The sequence below is a fragment of the Salvelinus namaycush genome, chromosome 34, assembly GCF_016432855.1.
Source record: "Salvelinus namaycush isolate Seneca chromosome 34, SaNama_1.0, whole genome shotgun sequence".
In the NCBI taxonomy this organism is placed as follows: Eukaryota; Metazoa; Chordata; class Actinopteri; order Salmoniformes; family Salmonidae; genus Salvelinus; species Salvelinus namaycush.
The window spans coordinates 12,551,788-12,571,194 of record NC_052340.1 but is presented as its reverse complement, the minus strand read 5'-3'; the positions used below and the strand labels follow the sequence as shown (position 1 = coordinate 12,571,194).

Genomic DNA, 19,407 nt, shown 5'->3' with positions numbered 1-19,407 from the left:
GGGATATTCCGAATATGACGACATAAACATTACGTTCTCATACGTTTGTCACGGAAATAGCCGAACATTTTTCGTTCAGCAGTTGTGAAAGATCACTCTTTGGCATGTGTTATTAGTTTAAGCTGACTGTGTTTGTCTATTGTTGTGACCTAGATGAAGATCAGATCAAATTTTATGACCAATTTATGCAGAAATCCAGGTATTTCCAAAGGGTTCACATACTTTTTCTTGCCACTGTATGTCTTACAGTGAGAGAATGTGGAGGAAAAAAAACATCAGGAGATGGCTTATTCTTTTGATAAAGTACAAACCTCTACGAATCTGAGTGTCAATGGGTCCACTCTCTTCACATATAGATGAAAAAAATCCAAACAGTCCCTTTACAAGTCAAAATGTAGAATAAACTTAATTTGAACTTTACCTGTTGTCCACTGATTTCGTTCTGCTGGTAGAATTTGAGACAAAATATCCACAGGAAAGTATTATTAAATTGACTTCAAAACGCGGGTCTCTGTGTATGGCTATCAAGATTTGTTTGCTCATCACCTAAGGGATGTGCACAAGACGGAAGTACATCCACGCAATGTATGCATACTAACCAAAGCCTTGCAGGTGTTTACAAGGTTTTGTGCATGTGCCAGGTGATAGAAAAATCTCAACGGCTGTATCGTTGCTCTAAAAGGTCAGGTGAATAATACTGTCGTGTGGATATTATTTCTCAGATTTTGACCCGAATAAGGACCAACCACACAGACAACCGGTAGAGTAAGTCCAAATGCAATTGTATTCTACATTCTGGCTTGTAAGGAAACTTTCCAAGTTTTTGCAGTGCTTTAATTCAGACTGTGTATGCAGAAAGCTTGCCTGACGACTCAAACGGAATTCTTAAACTACTCTATGTTCACTACAGAAGAAACTAACGTCTGTGGGGGTAAGAAGGTGGGCAGGGAAAAAGGAAGAAGATGGAACATATTAAGAGTAAATATTGAGTGCTACAGACTAAAATTTAACATGACTAGTGAGGATGAATTAACTGAGGTGGCAGGTGCGGTGAAGAACGCAGAGTTTGAGCCTCATTCAGATGGCGATAAAGATGTTTTTGCCCAGTGGGAGTGAGATTTTTGGAGAGAATGGATCCTTGCCTTCTGGGTGATTCATATGTGGTGTCAGGTTGGGTGGAGAAGAGTTTGGGGAATGGTGGGTCAGTGAAAGTGGAATCTTGTTTATTTTTTTGTATTTCTGCCATCCAGAGGAACGTGCACTCCGCACCACCTGACTGGGGAGAAGAACTGTGACTTGCTAACCTCTCCAGAGCAGGGTGCCATTGAAAGGAGTGATAACTGGAGTGGCGTTAAGTGTTGAGGAGGCTCAACTGAAGTTTAAGATTCCTGGTGTCTGTGACGCCCACTGTTTGGTGCAACGGAGACCCCCGGTGGAGAGGGTGGTGAAACAGAGATGACACTGTCTGTACTTCTGAGTTTTGATGCAGAGTTTTTACCAGATAAAGGCAAGTTAGGATGTGTCAGTTATACCATGAGAGCTTTTGACCCGAACCCATTACTGGTTTAGGTTTCAAGCTTATGGTCATGTGACAGTAGTGTGTAGGAGGGATATTCCTAGATGTGAGAAGTGTGCAGGAGGACATAAGACAAAGGATTGTGTAGTATCGGTGGAAAAGGTTGTGTGTGTGTGGAAACAGTAGGGGTACCCATGGTGCTGGAGATCAGAGGTGTACCCTGAGAGAAAGGCAGGTTGAGGTTGCCAGGATCAGAGTAATGCAGGTGTCATATGCTGAGGAACTAAAGAGAATAGTAGAGGAAGATGAGTCCACCCTTACGGAAAAAGATTGCTGTCAAAGTGCAGTATAACGGCAGTATCAAATCAAATCAAATTTTATTAGTCACAGATGCATGGTTAGCAGATGTTATTGCGAGTGTAGCGAAATGCTTGTGCTTCTAGTTCAGACAGTGCCGCAATATCTAACAAGTAATATAACAATTCCACAACAACTACCTAATACACACAAATCTAAGTAAAGGGATTGAATAAGAATGTGTACATATAAATATATGGATGAGCAATGACCAAGCGGCATAGGCAAGATGCAATAGATGGTATAAAATACAGTATATACATATGGGATGAGTAATGCAAGGTATGTGAACATCATTATTAAAGTGGCATTAATAAAGTGACTAGTGATCCATTTGTTAGAGTGGCCAATGATTTCAAGTCTGTATGTAGGCAGCAGCCTCTCTGTGTTATTGATGGCTGTTTAACAGTCTGATGGCCTTGTGATCGAAGCTATTTTTCAATTTCTCTCCCAGCTTTGGTGCAGCAGTACTGACCTCGCCTTCTGGATGGTAGTGGGTGAACAGGCAGTGGCTCGGGTGGTTGTTATCCTTGATGATCTTTTTGGCCTTCCTGTGACATCGGGTGCTGTAGGTGTCCTGGAGGGCAGGCAGTTTGCCCCTGGTGATGTGTTGTGCAGACCGCACCACCCTCTGGAGAGCCCTGCGGTTGTGGGTGGTGCATTTGCCGTACCAGGCAGTGATACAGCCCGACAGGATGATCTCAATTGTGCATCTATAACTGCAGTATGCTGCAAATACTGCGTCCAAAATAACAGTGATTTTGTAGTATAACAGCAGTTCAACTGCAGGACACTGCAGTTATTCTGCAATTACTGTGTCCAAAATACTACAGTCGACTGCAGTTACTGCACTTTTACTGCAGTTTCAAAACAGCAATATTTTTTGTAAGGGTGACGGATCCTAAGAGGATCCCTGTGAGTAGGACGAGGTCAATAGAGAGTGATAGGAATAACGTGCTTCGGTAAGGTTGTTTTTTTGGCGTACATGGCCATGGTGGTCAACTGTACCGCAGGAATGGAATGTAAATCACAGAGGATAGATGTTGTGGTGGCAGCTGCAGAGAAGTACTTGGGCGTACAAGATTTTACTGCAGAAGAGTTACAAGGTGTTTTGAACGACATTGTCCCGTACTCCCAGGCTGCTGGCCAGGTGCAGGATCAGATAGGACCAAAGTAGTGGAATAGTGATGATGTTTTAATGGGTGGTAGGATAATTTTTTCATAAAGTGTAATGAATAGATACATAGTAGGCTGATACACAGCCAATACAGTAGATGGCGGCATGCACCTAGAACATTTGTTTGCGGACCGCCATAATACCAAAAAAGAAGAAGATAACGTCATCTTCCAGCGTCCGTTCAAATCAGCGATAGCGGTACCCTACCCGAATTTGAAAAGGGGCATATTAATCCCATTACTATTAAACTAGACAAATAAACCAGTTTGAGATGATAGACATGATTGAGAAGGAGGATTCTATCATTAGCGAGGAAGAAGCTGCTCAGTATGACCGGCAGATCCGACTATGGGGTCTGGATGCACAAAAGAGGTAGCTATTAGCTAACCATCTAGCTAGCTTGAATTCGATCTGTTCGTTCTGGGTTAAAATGGGGTCCCACAGCAAGAATGGATTGGAAAACACTGAAAATGTTGATGTTTACATAATTTATCAATCTGCACGAGGCATGCATATTTTGTCTTTAAGGCTTTCTACCCATTATTGTATGATGGCGCCACATAGCTAATTAAGGTTTTTGCCATCTGCTTCTGTTCCAGACTGCGGGGGTCTCGTGTGCTCCTGGTGGGGCTCAGGGGCCTGGGGGCTGAGGTGGCCAAAAATCTAATCCTGGCTGGAGTGAAGGGGCTGACCATGCTGGACCACGAACTGGTATAGACCACCAACACAAAGAGGGGTGGGGGTTGTAACAGAGTTAGGTCAGAACAGGTAACCTAAAGTAGCAGGTGTAAAATAAACACCTGAAACTAGATCCACTATATACTGGTCTTGTCGAGAAGGAAAAAACTGTTGGGGGAGGTACTATTTTACACTGTCCAACCAATCCAGTAAATGTGGAGGAGGAGTTCAGATGGAGTTTTGCCTTGTTAACATCTAATAGCGGAAGTAGTGTCACAGGCTCTTTCCGTTCTTGGGGACTCGGCAGAGGCTAGGTGAGAGGGTACCTTCCCAAGTAGGATAATGGTTGGATAAACACTGAGAAAAGTGCAGGACAGTAGAAATTAATGCTACAAATTGCTAACTATGTCTGTTCCCTTGCTTCCCAGGTGACGGAGGAGTCATGCCGAGCCCAGTTCCTGATTCCAGTGAGTAATCAGGGCCAGAATCGAGCCCAAGCCTCCCTGGTGCGGGCCCAGTACCTCAACCCCATGGTAGAGGTGAAGGCAGACACAGACAGGGTGGAGACCAAACCAGACGAATTCTTCCTACAATTTGAGGCAGTGAGTACGGTAGTGCAGGACCGGCCTATTATCAAGATTACTTTTGTGCATAATTTTTTGTTACCTTAAATGGCCACTAGGTGTTGCATTTACACCATACTTCTTACCACATGTTGCTCTGGGTAAATCAAATCAAACATTTTTTGTCACATACACATATTTAGCAGATGTTATTGCGTGTGTAGCGAATGCTTGTGTTCCTAGCTCCAACTGGGCAGTAGTATCTAACAATTCACAATAATACACAAATCTAAAAGTAAAATAATGGAATTTAAAAATATATAAATATTAGGATGAGCAATTTCAGAGTGGCATTGATTAAATACAGTGGAATAGAATACAGTATATACATATGAGATGAGTAAAGCAGTATGTACACATTATTAGAGTGACTAGTGTTCCATTATTCAAGTGGCAAGTGATTTTATGTATATAGGGCAGCAGCCTCTAAGGTGCAGGGTTGAGTAGCTGGGTTGTACCCGCCTGGTGATGGCTATTTAACAGTCTGATGGCCTTGAGATAGAAGCTGTTTTTCAGTCTCTCGGTCCCAGCTTTGATGCACCTGTACTGACCTCGCCTTCTGGATGGTAGTGGGGTGAACAGGCAGTGGTTCGGGTGGTTGATGTCCTTGATGCTCTTTTTGGTACTTCCTGTGACATCGGGTGCTGTAGGTGTCCTGGAGGGCAGGCAGTGTGCCCCCAGTGATGCGTTAGGCAGACCGTACCACACTCTGCAGCAGACCAATGCTAGTATAGCACCTGTTTTGCACATATGTTTTTTTCCCTTATTATTTTCTGCAGATAAATGAAGCCCTTTATCTGCTTCCCCAGACTCAGATGAACTCATGGACTTCATCAACTTTTATGTCTCTGCATCCAATATGAAGGAAGTTCGAGGTAGTTTCATGAGCCAATGCTAACTAGCATTAGCATTACCTCCTCCCTAGCATGCTAGCAGTTACCATAGACTTCCAGTAATTGCGCTAATGCTATTTAGCAACTTCCTTCAAACATAAAAATGGTATCCACAAGTTCATCTTACTGGAAGATGATAAAGGGCTTCATAATATGATGCATATAAGTATAATTTATACACTGACAGAGTGAGGGAATTGACAGGTGCCAGTAGGGGAAAAGAATAGCATAAACATTAAAGACCCTCGAGTTTGGAGATACATGCATTTATCTAACTTATGTCTGTACGGCTAACAAGTAGAAACTTAGCTTTCCTGTGGCGTTTGGTTCCAGACACACTGCAAAGCAAGCTGTCTGAAGTGCTCTGCTCTGAATCATGTAGTGGGGCGGGGGTTTGAAGAGACTCATCAGATGCTCAGGGATTTTCAAAGCGCAAACAAGCCGCTTCACCAGTCTGACTGTGGTGGAGAAACTGCGGAAGCGTCCCGGGGGGAGTGCTAATGGAAGTTCAGGAGGAGGGGGAGGCAGAGTGGGCTGTACTTTAGACTGGAAGACTCTTTTTTTATCTGCTAGCAACGGATCTGTCTTGTCTGTGTGGTGTAGCACTGGGAAACTGGAACTGGTTGAAATCTGCTGGAATACATGACAAGGGGCTGCTCTTTTTAGTCACTGTGTTTTGGACTGAGGGATTGATATGTCTGGATTATAACTTTGATCCCGAGAGAGTGTTTGCAGGTGTTTTTGTCTTATAGAGATCATTTGAGGCAACAATTCACACCCACAACAAACAAACTCACTCTCTTGTTTACTTCACTCAGCATACTGGTATACTCTCCCAATTCTCACTCATGTACTCTCATTGAGTCAATCATAACCACTCATTCTCTGCATGTCTATCACTTCACTTCTCCCTTCACCTCCTACCAGACCAATTCTCCGTTGTTAGGTTCCATTGTACAGATAAGCTATATACCCCCCCCCCCTTTCCTCGCTTCCTTCTTTTCACTCTCTCCCTCACCTCTCATACAATCCAGCCCAGTGTCCCTCTTCACAAAGCCCTTGCCGGAGGCCATCGGGAGGAGGCGCCCGAGCTGCACGCCTCCTTCAAAGGGTGGGAGGCTCTGTGGACAAACAGTACGGCTGGCCAGGCTGTTAAAAAGCCCTGTCCCCTCCGGTCTGCCAGTGCCAGCAATCTCAGTTCCCACTGCCAATCCACTCTAATGAACTACACCAGCAGCAGTAGCCCAACATGTCCATCCAGGGTCTCTCTCAGTGTTTGTTGCCAGTGCCACAGCAGAGGGCTTGCCTTTTTGTAGCTGGCAACTAAAGCCAATAGGACTTCCATAGTAGTCTGTAAGGGTTCCCCTTCCCCCATAAGACCTCCTTCCTATCGAGGTGTGGTTTAAGGAAGATTTCCGGTACATTTTTCAATCATCAAGCATGCACCCAGCATTGATGATTAGTCTATCAATCTTCAAATCAAATTTTATTGGTCACATACACATGGTTAGCAGATGTTATTGGTCACATACACATGATTAGCAGATGTTATTGGTCACATACACATGGTTAGCAGATGGTATTGGTCACATACACATGGTTAGCAGATGTTATTGGTCACATACACATGATTAGCAGATGTTTTTGTGAGTGTAGTGAAATGCTTATGCTTCTAGATCCGATAGTGCAGCAGTATCTAACAGGTAATATCTAACAAAACATAATATCTAACAAATTCCACAACAAAACCTAATATCTAACAAATTCCACAACAAAACCTAATATCTAACAAATTCCACCACAAACCTAATACATACAATGTAGTAAAGGAATGGGATAAGAATATATAAGTATAAAATATATGGATGAGCAGTGACAGAGCGGCTAAGATGCAATAGATAGTAAAGAATAGATGGTGAAGGATACAGTATATACATATGAGATGAGTAATGCGAGATATGTAAACATTTTTGAAGTGGCATTATTAAAGTGACTAGTCTATAGGTAGGCAGCAGCCTCTCTGTGCTAGTGGTGGCTGTTAGAACTGTTTTTCAATCTGTCTGTCCCAGCTTTGATACACCTGTACTGACTTTGCCTTCTGGATGGAAGCTGGGTGAACAGGTAGTGGCTTGGGTGGTTGTTGTCCTCGATGATCTTTTTTGCCTTCCTGTGACATCGGGTGTTGTCGGTGATGCATTGTGCAGACCGCACCACCCTCTGGAGAGACCTGCGGTTGTGGGCGGTGCAGTTGCCGTACCAGGCGGTGATACAGCCCGACAGGATGCTCTCAATTGTGCACCTGTAAAAGTTAGTGAGGGTTTTTGTTGACAAGCCACATTTTTTTCAGCCTCCTGAGGTTGAAGAGGCGCTGTTGTGCCTTCTTCACCACACTGTCTGTGTGCGTGGAGCATTTCAGTTTGTCGGTGATATGTACACCGAGGAACTTAAAACTTTCCAACTTCTCCACTGCTGTCCCGTTGACGTGGATGGGGGGCTGCTCCCTTTGCTGTTTCCTGAAGTCCACAATCATTTCTTTTGTTTTGCTGACATTGAGTGAGAGGTTATTTTCCTGACACCACAGTCCGAGGGCCCTCACCTCCTCCCTGTAGGCTGTCTTGTCGTTGTTGGTAATCAAGCCTACCACTGTAGTGTCGTCTGCAAACTTGTTGATTGAGTTTGAGGCATGCATGTCCACGCAGTCGTGGGTGAACAGGGAGTACAGGAGAGGGCTGAGAACGCACCCTTGTGGGGCCCCAGTGTTGAGGATCAGCGGAGTGGAGGTGGTGTTTCCTACCTTCACCACCTGGGGCGGCCCGTCTGGAAGTCCAGTTGCACAGGTTAGGGTCGAGACCCAGGGTCTTAATGATGAGTTTGGAGGGTACTATGGTGTTGAATGCTGAGCTGTAGTCAATGAACAGCATTCTTACATAGGTATTCCTCTTGTCCAGATGGGTTAGGGCAGTGTGCAGTATGATGGCGATTGCATCGTCTGTGGACATATTGGGGCGGTAAGCAAATTGGAGTGGGTCTAGGGTGACGGGTAGGGTGGAGGTGACATGATCCTTGACTAGTCTCTCAAAGCACTTCATGATGACAGTCATTTATTTCAGTTACTTTAGCTTTCTTGGGAACAGGAACAATGGTGGCCATCTTGAAGTATGTGACGACAGCAGACTGGATAGGGATTGATTGAATATGTCCATAAACACACCAGCCAGCTCGTCTGCGCATGCTCTGAGGACGCGCCTAGGGTTGCCGTCTGGGCCGGCAGCCTTGTGAGGTTTAACACGTTTAAATGTTTTACTCACGTCGGCCAAGGAGGAGGAAAGCCCACAGTCTTTGGTAGCGGGCCGTGTCGGTGGCACTGTATTGTCCTCAAAGCGCACAAAGAAGTTGTTTAATTTGTCTGGGAGCTAGACGTCGATGTCCGCGACTGGGCTGGTTTTCTTTTTGTAAACCGTGATTGTCTGTAGACCCTCGTGTTTGAGCTGTTGAATTGCGACTCCACTTTGTCTCCGTACTGACGCTTTGCTTGGTTGATTGCCTTACGGAGGGAATAACTACACTGTTTGTATTCGGCCATGTTTCCAGTCGCCTTGCCATGATTTAAATGCGGTGGTATGTGCTTTCAGTTTTGCGTGAATGCTGCCATCAATCCACTGTTTCTGGTTAGGGAAGGTTTTAATTGTCCGATTGGTCAGACCAGCGTTGGATAGACCTAAGCACGAGCGCTTCCTGTTTTAGTTTCTGCCTATAGGAGGGGAGCAACAAGATGGAGTCATGGTCAGATTTGCCAAAAGGAGGGCGAAGGAGGGCATTGTATGCATCGCGGAGTAGCAGTGGTCGAGTGTGTTACTCGCTCGTGTACTGCAATCGATATGCTGATAGAATCTATGTAGCCTTTTTCTCAGATTAGTTTTGTTAATCCCAGCTACAATACATGCAGCCTCAGAATATATGGTTTCCAGTTTGCATAAAGTCCAGTGCAGTTCCTTGATGACCGTCTTGGTATCCGCATGCAGGGGGATATACACTGCTGTGACAATAACCAAGGAGAGTTCTCTTGGGAGATAATACGGTCGGCCGCCTTAATAATTGTGTGGAATTCTAGGTCAGGTGAACAAAAGGACTTGAGTTCTTGTATGTTGTTACAATTACACCATGAGTTGTTAATCATGAAACATACACCCCTCCCTTCTTCCCAGAGAGATGTTTGTTCCTGTCGGCGCGATGCACTGAATATCCCATTGGCTGTACGGACTCCGACAGCATGTCCCCAGCTAGCCATGTCTCTGTGAAACAGAGTATGTTACAATCCCGGATATCTCTTTAGAAAGCAACTCTTGCCCTAATTTCCTTGTTTTAAATTTCCAACACCCTCTCCTCCGGCGGTGTTGTTTTGGGTCAGCCTCTAGAATCAGTTGAAATGACCTGGGAGGTGCAGACAAAGGATCCGCTTTGGGAAAGTCGTATTCCTGGTCGTAGTGCTGGTAAGTTGACGTCTCTCTGATATCCAATAGTTCTTCCCGGTTGTATGTAATAACACTTAAGGTTTTCTGGGCTTACAATGTAATAAATAATACATTTAAAAAAAAATACTGCACAGTTTCTGAAGGACTTAAAGCGAAGTTGCCATCTTCATCAGCGCCATCTTGCGTTAGATGAGGGCATTAGCTGAGGGCACAGCAATTTAAAACAACTTCAAACATACAGTCACACGTCATTAAGCTGCCCTTGGAAAAACACTGGCGTGTGTAGTCAACTCGATGCTGGCACCTCCCAACATTGTGGTACTTTGTGTTCTGGGAGGGAACGGCGTGTACCACTCACCCATGTCAGCGATGCCACAGACAGATGCCCGTCAGCTGCCAGACAGCCCCTTATCTCTAGCCAAGTGTGGAGTGTGCTGGGTTTGGTCTGAAGGATAAGATGGACCCAGCCCAAGGGTCAGTTGTTTATTAAGGCTCATTTTCTTTTCCCCACCCTGTTCAGATAAAACAAACTGGCCAAAACAAACTAGTTGATTCTTTGACTGAATAAGAGATTTAGTTTACTTTAACATGGTTTGTGTCAGAAGGACGGGGTGTCTGTTGTTGAAGCTGGTGGGTGTGTTGTTCAAGGGGGTTAATTAAAGGAGTAGGTTGTTTAAGAATGGCTATGGTGGAATCTATCCAAAAGGTGTATGTGTGCGTGTAAATGCAGAGTTAGGCCTACTTGCTCATCATCAAGTACTTTGTCATCACATTCCCTGCAAGGTCTCTCAATGAACATGTACACTGTATAATTGGAATTGGAAAGCAGCCGCGGTCATCCCCCTCTTCAAAGGGGGAGACACTCTAGACCCAAACTGCTACAGACCTATATCTATCCTACCCTGCCTTCGAAAGCCAAGTTAACAAACAGATCACCGACCATTTCCCACCGTACCTTCTCCGCTATGCAATCTGGCTTCCGAGCTGGTCATGGGTGAACCTCAGCCACGCTCAAGGTCCTAAACGATATCATAACTGCCATCGATAAGAGACAATACTGTGCAGCCGTATTCATTGACCTGGCCAAGGCTTTCGACTCTGTCAATCACCACATTCTTATCGGCAGACTCAATAGCCTTGGTTTCTCAAATGACTTCCTCGCCTGGTTCAGCAACTACTTCTCTGATAGAGTTCAGTGTGTCAAATCTGACAGCCTGTTGTCCAGACCTCTGGCAGTCTCTATGGGGGTGCCACAGGGTTCGATTCTCCGGCCGACTCTTCTCTGTATACATCAATGATGTTGCTCTTGCTGCTGGTGATTCTCTGATCCACCTCTACGCAGACGACACCATTCTGTATACTTCTGGCCCTTCTTTGGACACTGTGCTAACTAACCTCCAGACGAGCTTCAATGCCATACAACTCTCCTTCCGTGGCCTCCAACTGCTCTTAAATGCAAGTAAAACTAAATGCATGCTCTTCAACCGATCGCTGCCCGCACCTGCCCGCCCGTCCAGCATCACTACTCTGGATGGTTCTGACCTAGAATATGTGGACAACTACAAATACCTAGGTGTCTGGTTAGACTGTAAACTCTCCTTCCAGACTCACATTAAGCATCTACAATCCAAAATTAAATCTAGAATCTGCTTCCTATTTCGCAACAAAGCATCCTTCACTCATGCTGCCAAACAAGCCCTCGTAAAACTGACTATCCTACCGATCCTCGACTTCGGCGATGTCATTTACAAAATAGCCTCCAACACTCTACTCAGCAAATTGGATACAGTCTATCACAGTGCCAACCGTTTTGTCACCAAAGCCCCATATACTACCCACCACTGCGACCTGTATGCTCTCGTTGGCAGGCCCTCGCTTCATACTCGTCGCCAAACCCACTGACTCCAGGTCATCTACAAGTCTTTACTAGGTAAAGCCCCGCCTTATCTCAGTTCTCTGGTCACCATAGCAGCACCCACCCGCAGCACGCGCTCCAGCAGGTATATTTCACTGATCACCCCCAAAGCCAATTCCTCCTTTGGCCGCCTCTCCTTCCAGTTCTCTGCTGCCAATGACTGGAACAAACTGCAAAAATCGCTGAAGCTGGAGACTCTTATCTCCTTCACTAACTTCAAGCACCAGCTGTCAGAGCAGCTCACAGATCATTGCACCTGTACATAGCCCATCTGTAAATAGCCCATCCAACTACCTCATCCCCATACTGTATTTATTTATTTTTCTCCTTTGCACCCCAGTATCTCTACTTGCACATTCATCTTCTGCACATCTGTCACTCCAGTGTTTAATTGCTATATCGTAATTACCTCGCCACAATGGCCTATTTTATTGCTCCTTATCTTACCTCATTTGCACACACTGTATATATACTTTTTTTCCTACTGTATTATTGACTGTATGTTTGTTTATTCCATGTGTAACTGTGTTGTTGTATGTGTCGAACTGCTTTGCTTTATCTTGCCCAGGTCGCAGTTGTAAATGAGAACTTGTTCTCAACTAGCCTACCTGGTTAAATAAAGGTGAAATAAATTCAAACAAATTTGTGGACACCCCTTCAAATTAGTGGATGCAGCTATTTCAGCCACACCTGTTGCTGACAGGTATATCAAATTGAGCAAACAACTATGCAATCTCTATAGACAAACTTTAGCAGTGGAATGGCCTTCCTGAAGAGCTCAGTGACTTTCAACTTTCACCGTCATAGGATGCCACCTTTCCAACAAGTCAGTTCGTCAAATTTCTGCCCTGCTAGAATTGCCCCGGTCAACTGTAAGTGCTGTTATTGTAAAGTGGAAAGGTCTAGGAGCAACAACGGCTCAGCCGTGAAGTGGTAGGCCACACAAGCTCACAGAATGTGACCGCTGAAGCGCATTGCGCGTAAAAATCGTCTGTCCTCAGTTGCAACACTCTACCGAGTTCCAAACTGCCTCTGGAAGCAATGTTAGCACAATAACTGTTCTTGGGAGCTTCATGAAGTGGGTTTCCATGGCCGAGCAGACACACACACGCCTAAGATCACCATTCGCAGTGCCAAGCGTCGGCTGGAGTGGTGTAAAGCTCGCCGCCATTGGACTTTGGAGCAGTGGAAATGCGTTCTCTGGAGTGATGAATCGCTGACAAATCTGGGTTTGGCAGATGCCAGGAGAACGCTACCTGCCCCAATGCATAGTACATACTGTAAAGTTTGGTGGAGGAGGAATAATGGTCTAGGGCTGTTTTTCATGGTTCGGGCTAGGCCCCTTAGTTCCAGTGAAGGGAAATCTTAACGCTACAGCATACAATGACATTCTAGTCGATTCTGTGCTTCCAATTTTTTTGCCAATAGTTTGGGGAAGACCCTTTCCTGTTTCAGCATGACAATGCCCCCTTGCACAAAGCGAGGTCCATACAGAAATGGTTTGTTGAGATCGGCGTGGAAGAACTTGACTGGCCTGCACAGAGCCCTGACCCCGTCAAACACTTTTGGGATGAATTGGAACTCTGAATATGAGCCAGGCCTAATCGCCCAACATCAGTGCCCGACCTGGATAATACTCTTGTGGCTGGAGTCCCCGCAGCAATATTCCAGCATCTAGTAGAAAGCCTTCCCAGAAGAGTGGAGGCTGTTATGACAGCAAAGGGGGTCCAACTCCATATTAATGCCCATGATTTTGGAATGAGATGTTTGACAAGCAGGTGTCCAGATAATTTTGGTCATGTAGTGTAGATAGCACCATGGGAGTTGTAGTTTTAGCTGCTCTCTCTGACTTTGTCCTGCCCTCCCTTGTTCCTCTCAGGTGTGTCTGACCGGCTGCTCCAGAGATCTGATGGTACGCGTGGACCAACTCTGTGTCCAGCACAACATCAAGGTCTTCTGTGGCGACGTCTTCGGTTACCACGGATACATGTTCTCCGACCTTGGCCAGGAGCACAACTATGTTGAGTGAGTGTTGTGTGTGTGTGTGTGATTGTCGTGTGTCTAATTTACTTGTCTTGATTATTCACCAGTTATACTTATGCTCATCTGTCCCTTGTTTTGATGCCCCCGTCCAGGGAGAAGCCCAAAGTAGTCAAGCCCAAAACAGAGGATTCCAATGATGGACCTGAGGCCAAAAAAACTAAGATTGACCCCAATGAGACCACCATGATCAAAAAGGTGAGCGTTGTATAATAATATATAAATTAGAGTTATCCTCCTCCACATCTAATGATGTCATGTTCCTTTCCCTTTGGCGCTCTCTCTATCCCAACTGAACAGACGGCCTGCTTCTGCTCCTTGAAACTGGCTCTGGAAGTGGATTGGACCAATGAGAAGGCCAAGAGCAGCCTGAAGCACACCCCCGTGGACTACTTCTTGCTACATGGTACCTGCTCCTTCCACAAAGCCATTGGATATAAATATCTGTCTGATAAAAGAGCGTTAGATCACTAATTGGCTGCCATCACGTCTTTTTTCTTCTGCCATACATAACAGTGAAGCTATAGATTAATGCCCTCTACACGTGAGCGTCTGCAGCTCCAATGATATCGCCCACCACCATACCCCCCTTCCTGTTTTGGTTGTTGTAGCATTGCACCCTGTTCCTTCTAGTCTGATTTGGTCCCTTAATAGCCTTCACCTGGTTTCATAGACCTTCTTAACATGGCTCTGTTTCCATCACAGGCTCTCCATGGCCAGTCGTGTGTGACTTTAGAACAGAGAAACAAACAGCTAGCCACCACCCACGACACTTCACCCACAAGGCTGCGTACTCTAGCCCCTGTTGTTGGCTAATATTAAAATAACAGCCGGAAAGGAAAGAAGCTGTTCATTTGTTTGTTTTTGTCGTTTTCAGAGGTGTCTTACAGCATTTGGGTTTCTATAATTATGTCTAGACGTAGTGGTATCTCTCGACTGAGCTGCTCTTGAGGAAGTGGTGCTTCCTCTGTTACAGCTCCTCTGGGGGTCAGGGGTGGGGGGTTAGCTTACTGTATGCAACCATAACACCTCTGGAGGAATGGAAGGCAGCACAGGCGTGGGGGGCACAGGACTGTTTTCCCTCAACTTTGATTTAGTCAATGTAATTTGAATGTGTTGTTTTTGGTTCATCCCTGTTTGAATCTAATCAAGAATGTTCCAGACTACTCTCTTAAGACAATGTTTACTTTGCACAGATGTCTTTGTACACTTACATATTGTGCCAGGTTGAGATAATTCAATGGGTGAGAGAATATTTAGTTGAGGGTGATGATTCATGTGATGGTGATTTATGCATTTATTTTATTTTTTTGCGAGCGTGCGAGGTGTCATTCTAGTGGAAATAGCCGTGGGCGGACTGGGCTCCATGATGTGTTTGATGGACAGCTAAAGAGAGGAAGTTCTGACACCTGTTTTAACACTGAGGGGGTGAGTAGAGCTGCCAGGCTTAAAGGGGGGTTTAGAATCTAAAACGTCTCCGTTGCAACGGTACGTCCATCTCTCCCCTTTTTATTATTTCCCTTTTAGTAATATTCCGACTCCAAACCACATTCTGCTCATATTGACACATCTGCCCACGGTCTCACACAGGATGGGTGTAGTACTAGTGGCGCGTGCTGACAGGACAAGGACATGAGTCATAGATGTCTGATCACGGCCCTGTCAAACTGATCAAAAACTGCTCTTCATTCAAAGCCATTATCAGATGAAGAGGTTTGTTGGCGCAACACTTGTGGTGCGTTGATTGCCACTGTCAATCGTCTGTGGTACAACACAGATAAAGATCTGATTGCACACTGTTTCCACAAGATGATCAGTATGTAATTGGAAGTATTTCCATTTTTCTGTACTTTTTTTTTTGCCAGCCAGTGTCATTCCAGCAAGTGATAGAATCACAACTCCACCAACATTTCCTTAGTAACATATTCTGTGTCGTATGGAAACGTAGCTCAGTATATGAAGCAATGTAACCCATAAAATCAGAGCTTCCTCTGTGTGTCTTCTATGGTTTCCAGCACTTCTCCACCACTCTTTCTATTGTTCTCTCAGTTTGTTCCCCTCTTCTTTCCCACAGTACTGCTGAAGTTCCGTACAGACAAAGGTCGCGACCCCCACCCAGAAAGCTTTGAGGCAGATGCCATGCTCCTGAGACAGATCCGGGATGATGTCCTGGAGGCCATGGGGCTGAGTAGCGAGCTGCTACCTCACGACTTCGTCAGGTGACTGGCTCAATTCAACCCAGATTTCACCACATTGTGCATCACTTGACAGCCGTTCACATATTAAGCTGGACTGTTAGTAATACAGTGCATTCGGAAAGTATTCAGACCCCTTGACTTTTTCCACATTTAGTTACGTTACAGCCTTATTCTAAAATGGAATAAATCAATCTACACACAATACCCCATAATGACAAAGCAAAAACAGTTTTTTTTTTGCAAGTGTATTAAAAATAAAAACCTTCAATATAACATTTACATAAGTATTCAGACCCTTTACTCAGTACCATTGGCAGCAATTTCAGCCTGGAGTCTTCTTGGGTATGATGCTACAAGCTTGGCACACCTGTATTTGGGGAGTTTCCCCCATTCTTCTCTGCAGATCCTCTCAAGCTCTTTCAGGTTGGATGAGGAGCGTTGCTGCACAGTTATTTTTGGGTCTCTAGAGATGTTCGAACGGGTTCAAGTCCGGGCTCTGGCTGGGCCACTCAAGGACATTCAGAGACTTGTCCCGAAGCCACTCCTGTGTTGTCTTGGCTGTGTGCTTAGGGTTGTTGTCCTCTTAGAAGGTGAACCTTCACCCCAGTCTGAGGACCTGAGCGCTCTGGAGCAGGTTTTCATCAAGGATCTCTCTGTACTTTGCTCTGTTAATCTTTCCCTTGATCCTGACTAATTTCCCAGTCCCTGCTGCTGAAAAACATCCCCACAGCATGATGCTGCCACCACCATGCTTCACCGTAGGGATGGTGCAAGGTTTCTTCCAGATGTGGCGCTTGGCATTCAGGCCAAAGAGTTCAATCTTGGTTTCATCAGACCAGAGAATCTTGTTTCTCATGGTCTGAGTCCTTTAGGTGCCTTTTGGAAAACTCCAAGTGGGTTGTCATGTGCCTTTTACTGAGGAGTGGCTTCCGTCTGGCCACTACCATAAAGGCCTGATTGGTGGAGTGCTGCAGAGATGGTTGTCCCTCTGGAAGGTTCTCCCATCTCCACAGAGGAACTCTCGAGCTCTGTCAGAGTGACCATTGGGTTCTTGGTCACCTCCCTGACCAAGGCCCTTCTCCCCTGATTGCTCAGTTTGGCCGGCCGGCCAGCTCTAGGAGGAGTCTTGGTGGTTCCAAACTTCTTCCATTTAAGAATGATGGAGGCCACTCTGTTCTTGGGGACCTTCAATGCTGCAGAAATGTTTTGGTACCCTTCCCCAGATCTGCACCTCGACACAATCCTGTCTCAGAGCTCTATGGACAATTCCTTTGACCTCATGGCTTGGTCTTTGCTCTGACGTGCACTTTCAACTGTGAGACCTTATATAGACAGGTGTGTGCCTTTCCAAATCATGTCCAATCAATTGAATTTACCACAGGCGGACTCCACCCAAGTTGTAGAAACATCTCAAGGATGGTCAATGGAAACTTGATGCACCTGAGCTCAATTTCGAGTCTCATAGCAAAGGGTCTGAATACTTTTGTAAATAAGGTTTTATTTTTTATAAATTGTTTTCTCTTTTTCATTATGGGATATTGTGTGTAGTTTGATGAGGGGGGGAAAAACTATTTATTCCATTTCAGAATAATAATGTGGAAAAAGTCAAGGGGTCTGAATACTTTCCGAATGCACCGTAGGTTTGTAGGGGTTTTGCCAGTGATGGTAGTTATTAGATGTATCAAAGATCATCTGTAACTGGCTGCTCCATTCTGAGCTATTTCAGTTTTTCCAGAGGTAAGACAATTGTTAATTTGTCCTTATGAACTGGAGAGTTTGTTTCTGTTGGTGACACTCACGTTGTTGTTTTGGGTTGTCATCAGCTACTGCTTCTCTGAGATGGCCCCTGTGTGTGCTGTGGTGGGAGGAGTGCTGGGACAGGAGGTTGTCAAGGTTGGTTGTCAGTTTTTTTTTTTTTTTTTGTATTGACTTTGCATTAGTTTCTGTGACTTTAAATCATTCTTACTTTACTGTCCATCCTGGCTCTAAACTAGTGTCAACCATCACACTTCACAGACTGTCTGCACCATAGTTACTGTTGTGCAGCTTTCACTGGGGAGAAAGGTGCCATGTTATATTTTGGGGAGGTAGAAAGCTAAACACTTGACAGCAGGCCGCTCCACTTGATTCTGGGTCCAATCCAGAAATACCCACTGATATGTTTCAGTCCTGTGGGGCTTTTGGGGAGATTGAGGCAGATGGTGTGGCTGTTTTGGATATGACCTGAGTATTGGAGAATAAGGGAAGTGTCACAGTCCTACCTATGTTTGAGAGTTGAGGGAGCCAGGTGAGAAGAGGTAACGTCAGTCAGTACAGACGACAACCCTCTCAGCAGGATGATGGCACTGCGCCAGGCTGTCTGTCTCCACGATATGATGTAGTGATGAAACCGGATGAAACGGCCTGCAACCGGCCCGACATCTCACTGGGTGAAGTCAAGCGATCACACAACGGACAGTGCACCCGACGCTCACGCAATGGAGCGGACACTAGAAGACACCACATGTATGGAAAGCTGGTGAAGCTCCCACAGCAAAGCTATCCTTATCTATGGTGGGCTTAGTTTGAGAGATGGTCAGGTTGTGAGTGTGTGTTGTTGGCTGGTATTAGCATCTGTTTGTTTGTTTGTTTCTACAGGCTCTTTCCCAGAGAGACACACCGCACAAGAACTTCTTCTTCTTTGACGGTATGAAGGGCAGCGGGGTGGTGGACTACTTTGGCCCAAAGTGATCGACCATATTCCCACCAGAGGGAGAGATGTGTGCATGGTACATTAAGGCCTACACTCACATACACAATAAGTTTTGTCATTCTTTTTTCCAGTCAGACTATTTATCAATGTGTAACCATTCACCTCCAGCTGAACGTTCAACGAGTGTTTCAACAGGCGAAAAGGATTTGTCGTTATACACGTTCTCCTTTTATACCTACCCACACAACACATAGACGGTGTTTGCAGCACACCTTCTGGAATTTCTATTTTCTTGTTTGCTATTGTCAGACTGTCCGTTTTATGTTTCTAGCAGAGGTATTTTTACATTTTGTAATAAAAATATTGTGAACAAAATTTTTAGTCTTTGATGGGTTATTTGGAAATGAAAAGTAGTGACATTTTGAATGACTCAATGGTTGTCTAGCAGTGGATCATATATGTTCCAATGAGTGGATATATGGCCGCATGTGGGTGAAAGAGCATGTATCAGTTCCCTGCAGCAGCAAAATACAGGGATTTTTCCAGGTGCTTCCAAGACAGGCCAAACAGGCCTATCATGAGCATCATAGTTTCCTCTTCAGTCACCAAAACAGGGGATCTCTCCCTCCATCAGCATTAGGTGGTTGGACCTGTAGAATTGGTCTGTAGGTATGTATATAGAGGGAGTGGGAACACCCTAGACTGAGTGTATGTACAGTACCAGTGAAAAGTTTGAACACACCTACTCATTCAAGGGTTTTTCTTTATTTTTACTATTTTCTACATTGTGGAATAATAGTGAAGACATCAAAACTATGAAATAACAGATATGGAATCAAATCAAAT

At 45.0% G+C, this 19,407-nt stretch overlaps 1 protein-coding gene across 3 annotated transcripts; it reads left to right on the top strand.

Moving 5' to 3' along the window:
- Positions 1–3,208: 3,208 nt before the first annotated feature.
- LOC120028739 (SUMO-activating enzyme subunit 1-like) lies at positions 3,209–18,936 on the top strand. Of its 3 annotated transcripts, XM_038973968.1 has the most exons (9): positions 3,209–3,422; positions 3,650–3,761; positions 4,157–4,330; positions 13,511–13,656; positions 13,767–13,869; positions 13,972–14,077; positions 15,746–15,890; positions 17,693–17,762; positions 18,507–18,936. In XM_038973968.1, exons 1-9 carry the CDS (start codon positions 3,322–3,324, stop codon positions 18,597–18,599), a joined length of 1,050 nt encoding a protein of 349 aa, XP_038829896.1. In that variant the 5' UTR covers positions 3,209–3,321; the 3' UTR covers positions 18,600–18,936. The 3 variants fall into 3 exon arrangements, 1 of the variants encoding a protein (XP_038829896.1); XR_005473522.1 differs by lacking the exons at positions 17,693–17,762; positions 18,507–18,936 and adding an exon at positions 15,262–15,384 and having other exon boundaries at positions 13,972–15,099; positions 15,746–15,858; XR_005473521.1 differs by lacking the exons at positions 17,693–17,762; positions 18,507–18,936 and having other exon boundaries at positions 13,972–15,099; positions 15,746–15,858.
- Positions 18,937–19,407: the final 471 nt, after the last annotated feature.

Bases quoted from the DNA above. Each gene is read 5' to 3' on its own strand.
- LOC120028739 (XM_038973968.1), top strand. From the start codon at position 3,322: ATGATAGACATGATTGAGAAGGAGGATTCTATCATTAGCGAGGAAGAA. The intron at 3,762-4,156 runs GTATAGACCACC...CTTGCTTCCCAG, and splicing joins CCATGCTGGACCACGAACTG to GTGACGGAGGAGTCATGCCG. The intron at 13,657-13,766 runs GTGAGTGTTGTG...GCCCCCGTCCAG, and splicing joins CAGGAGCACAACTATGTTGA to GGAGAAGCCCAAAGTAGTCA.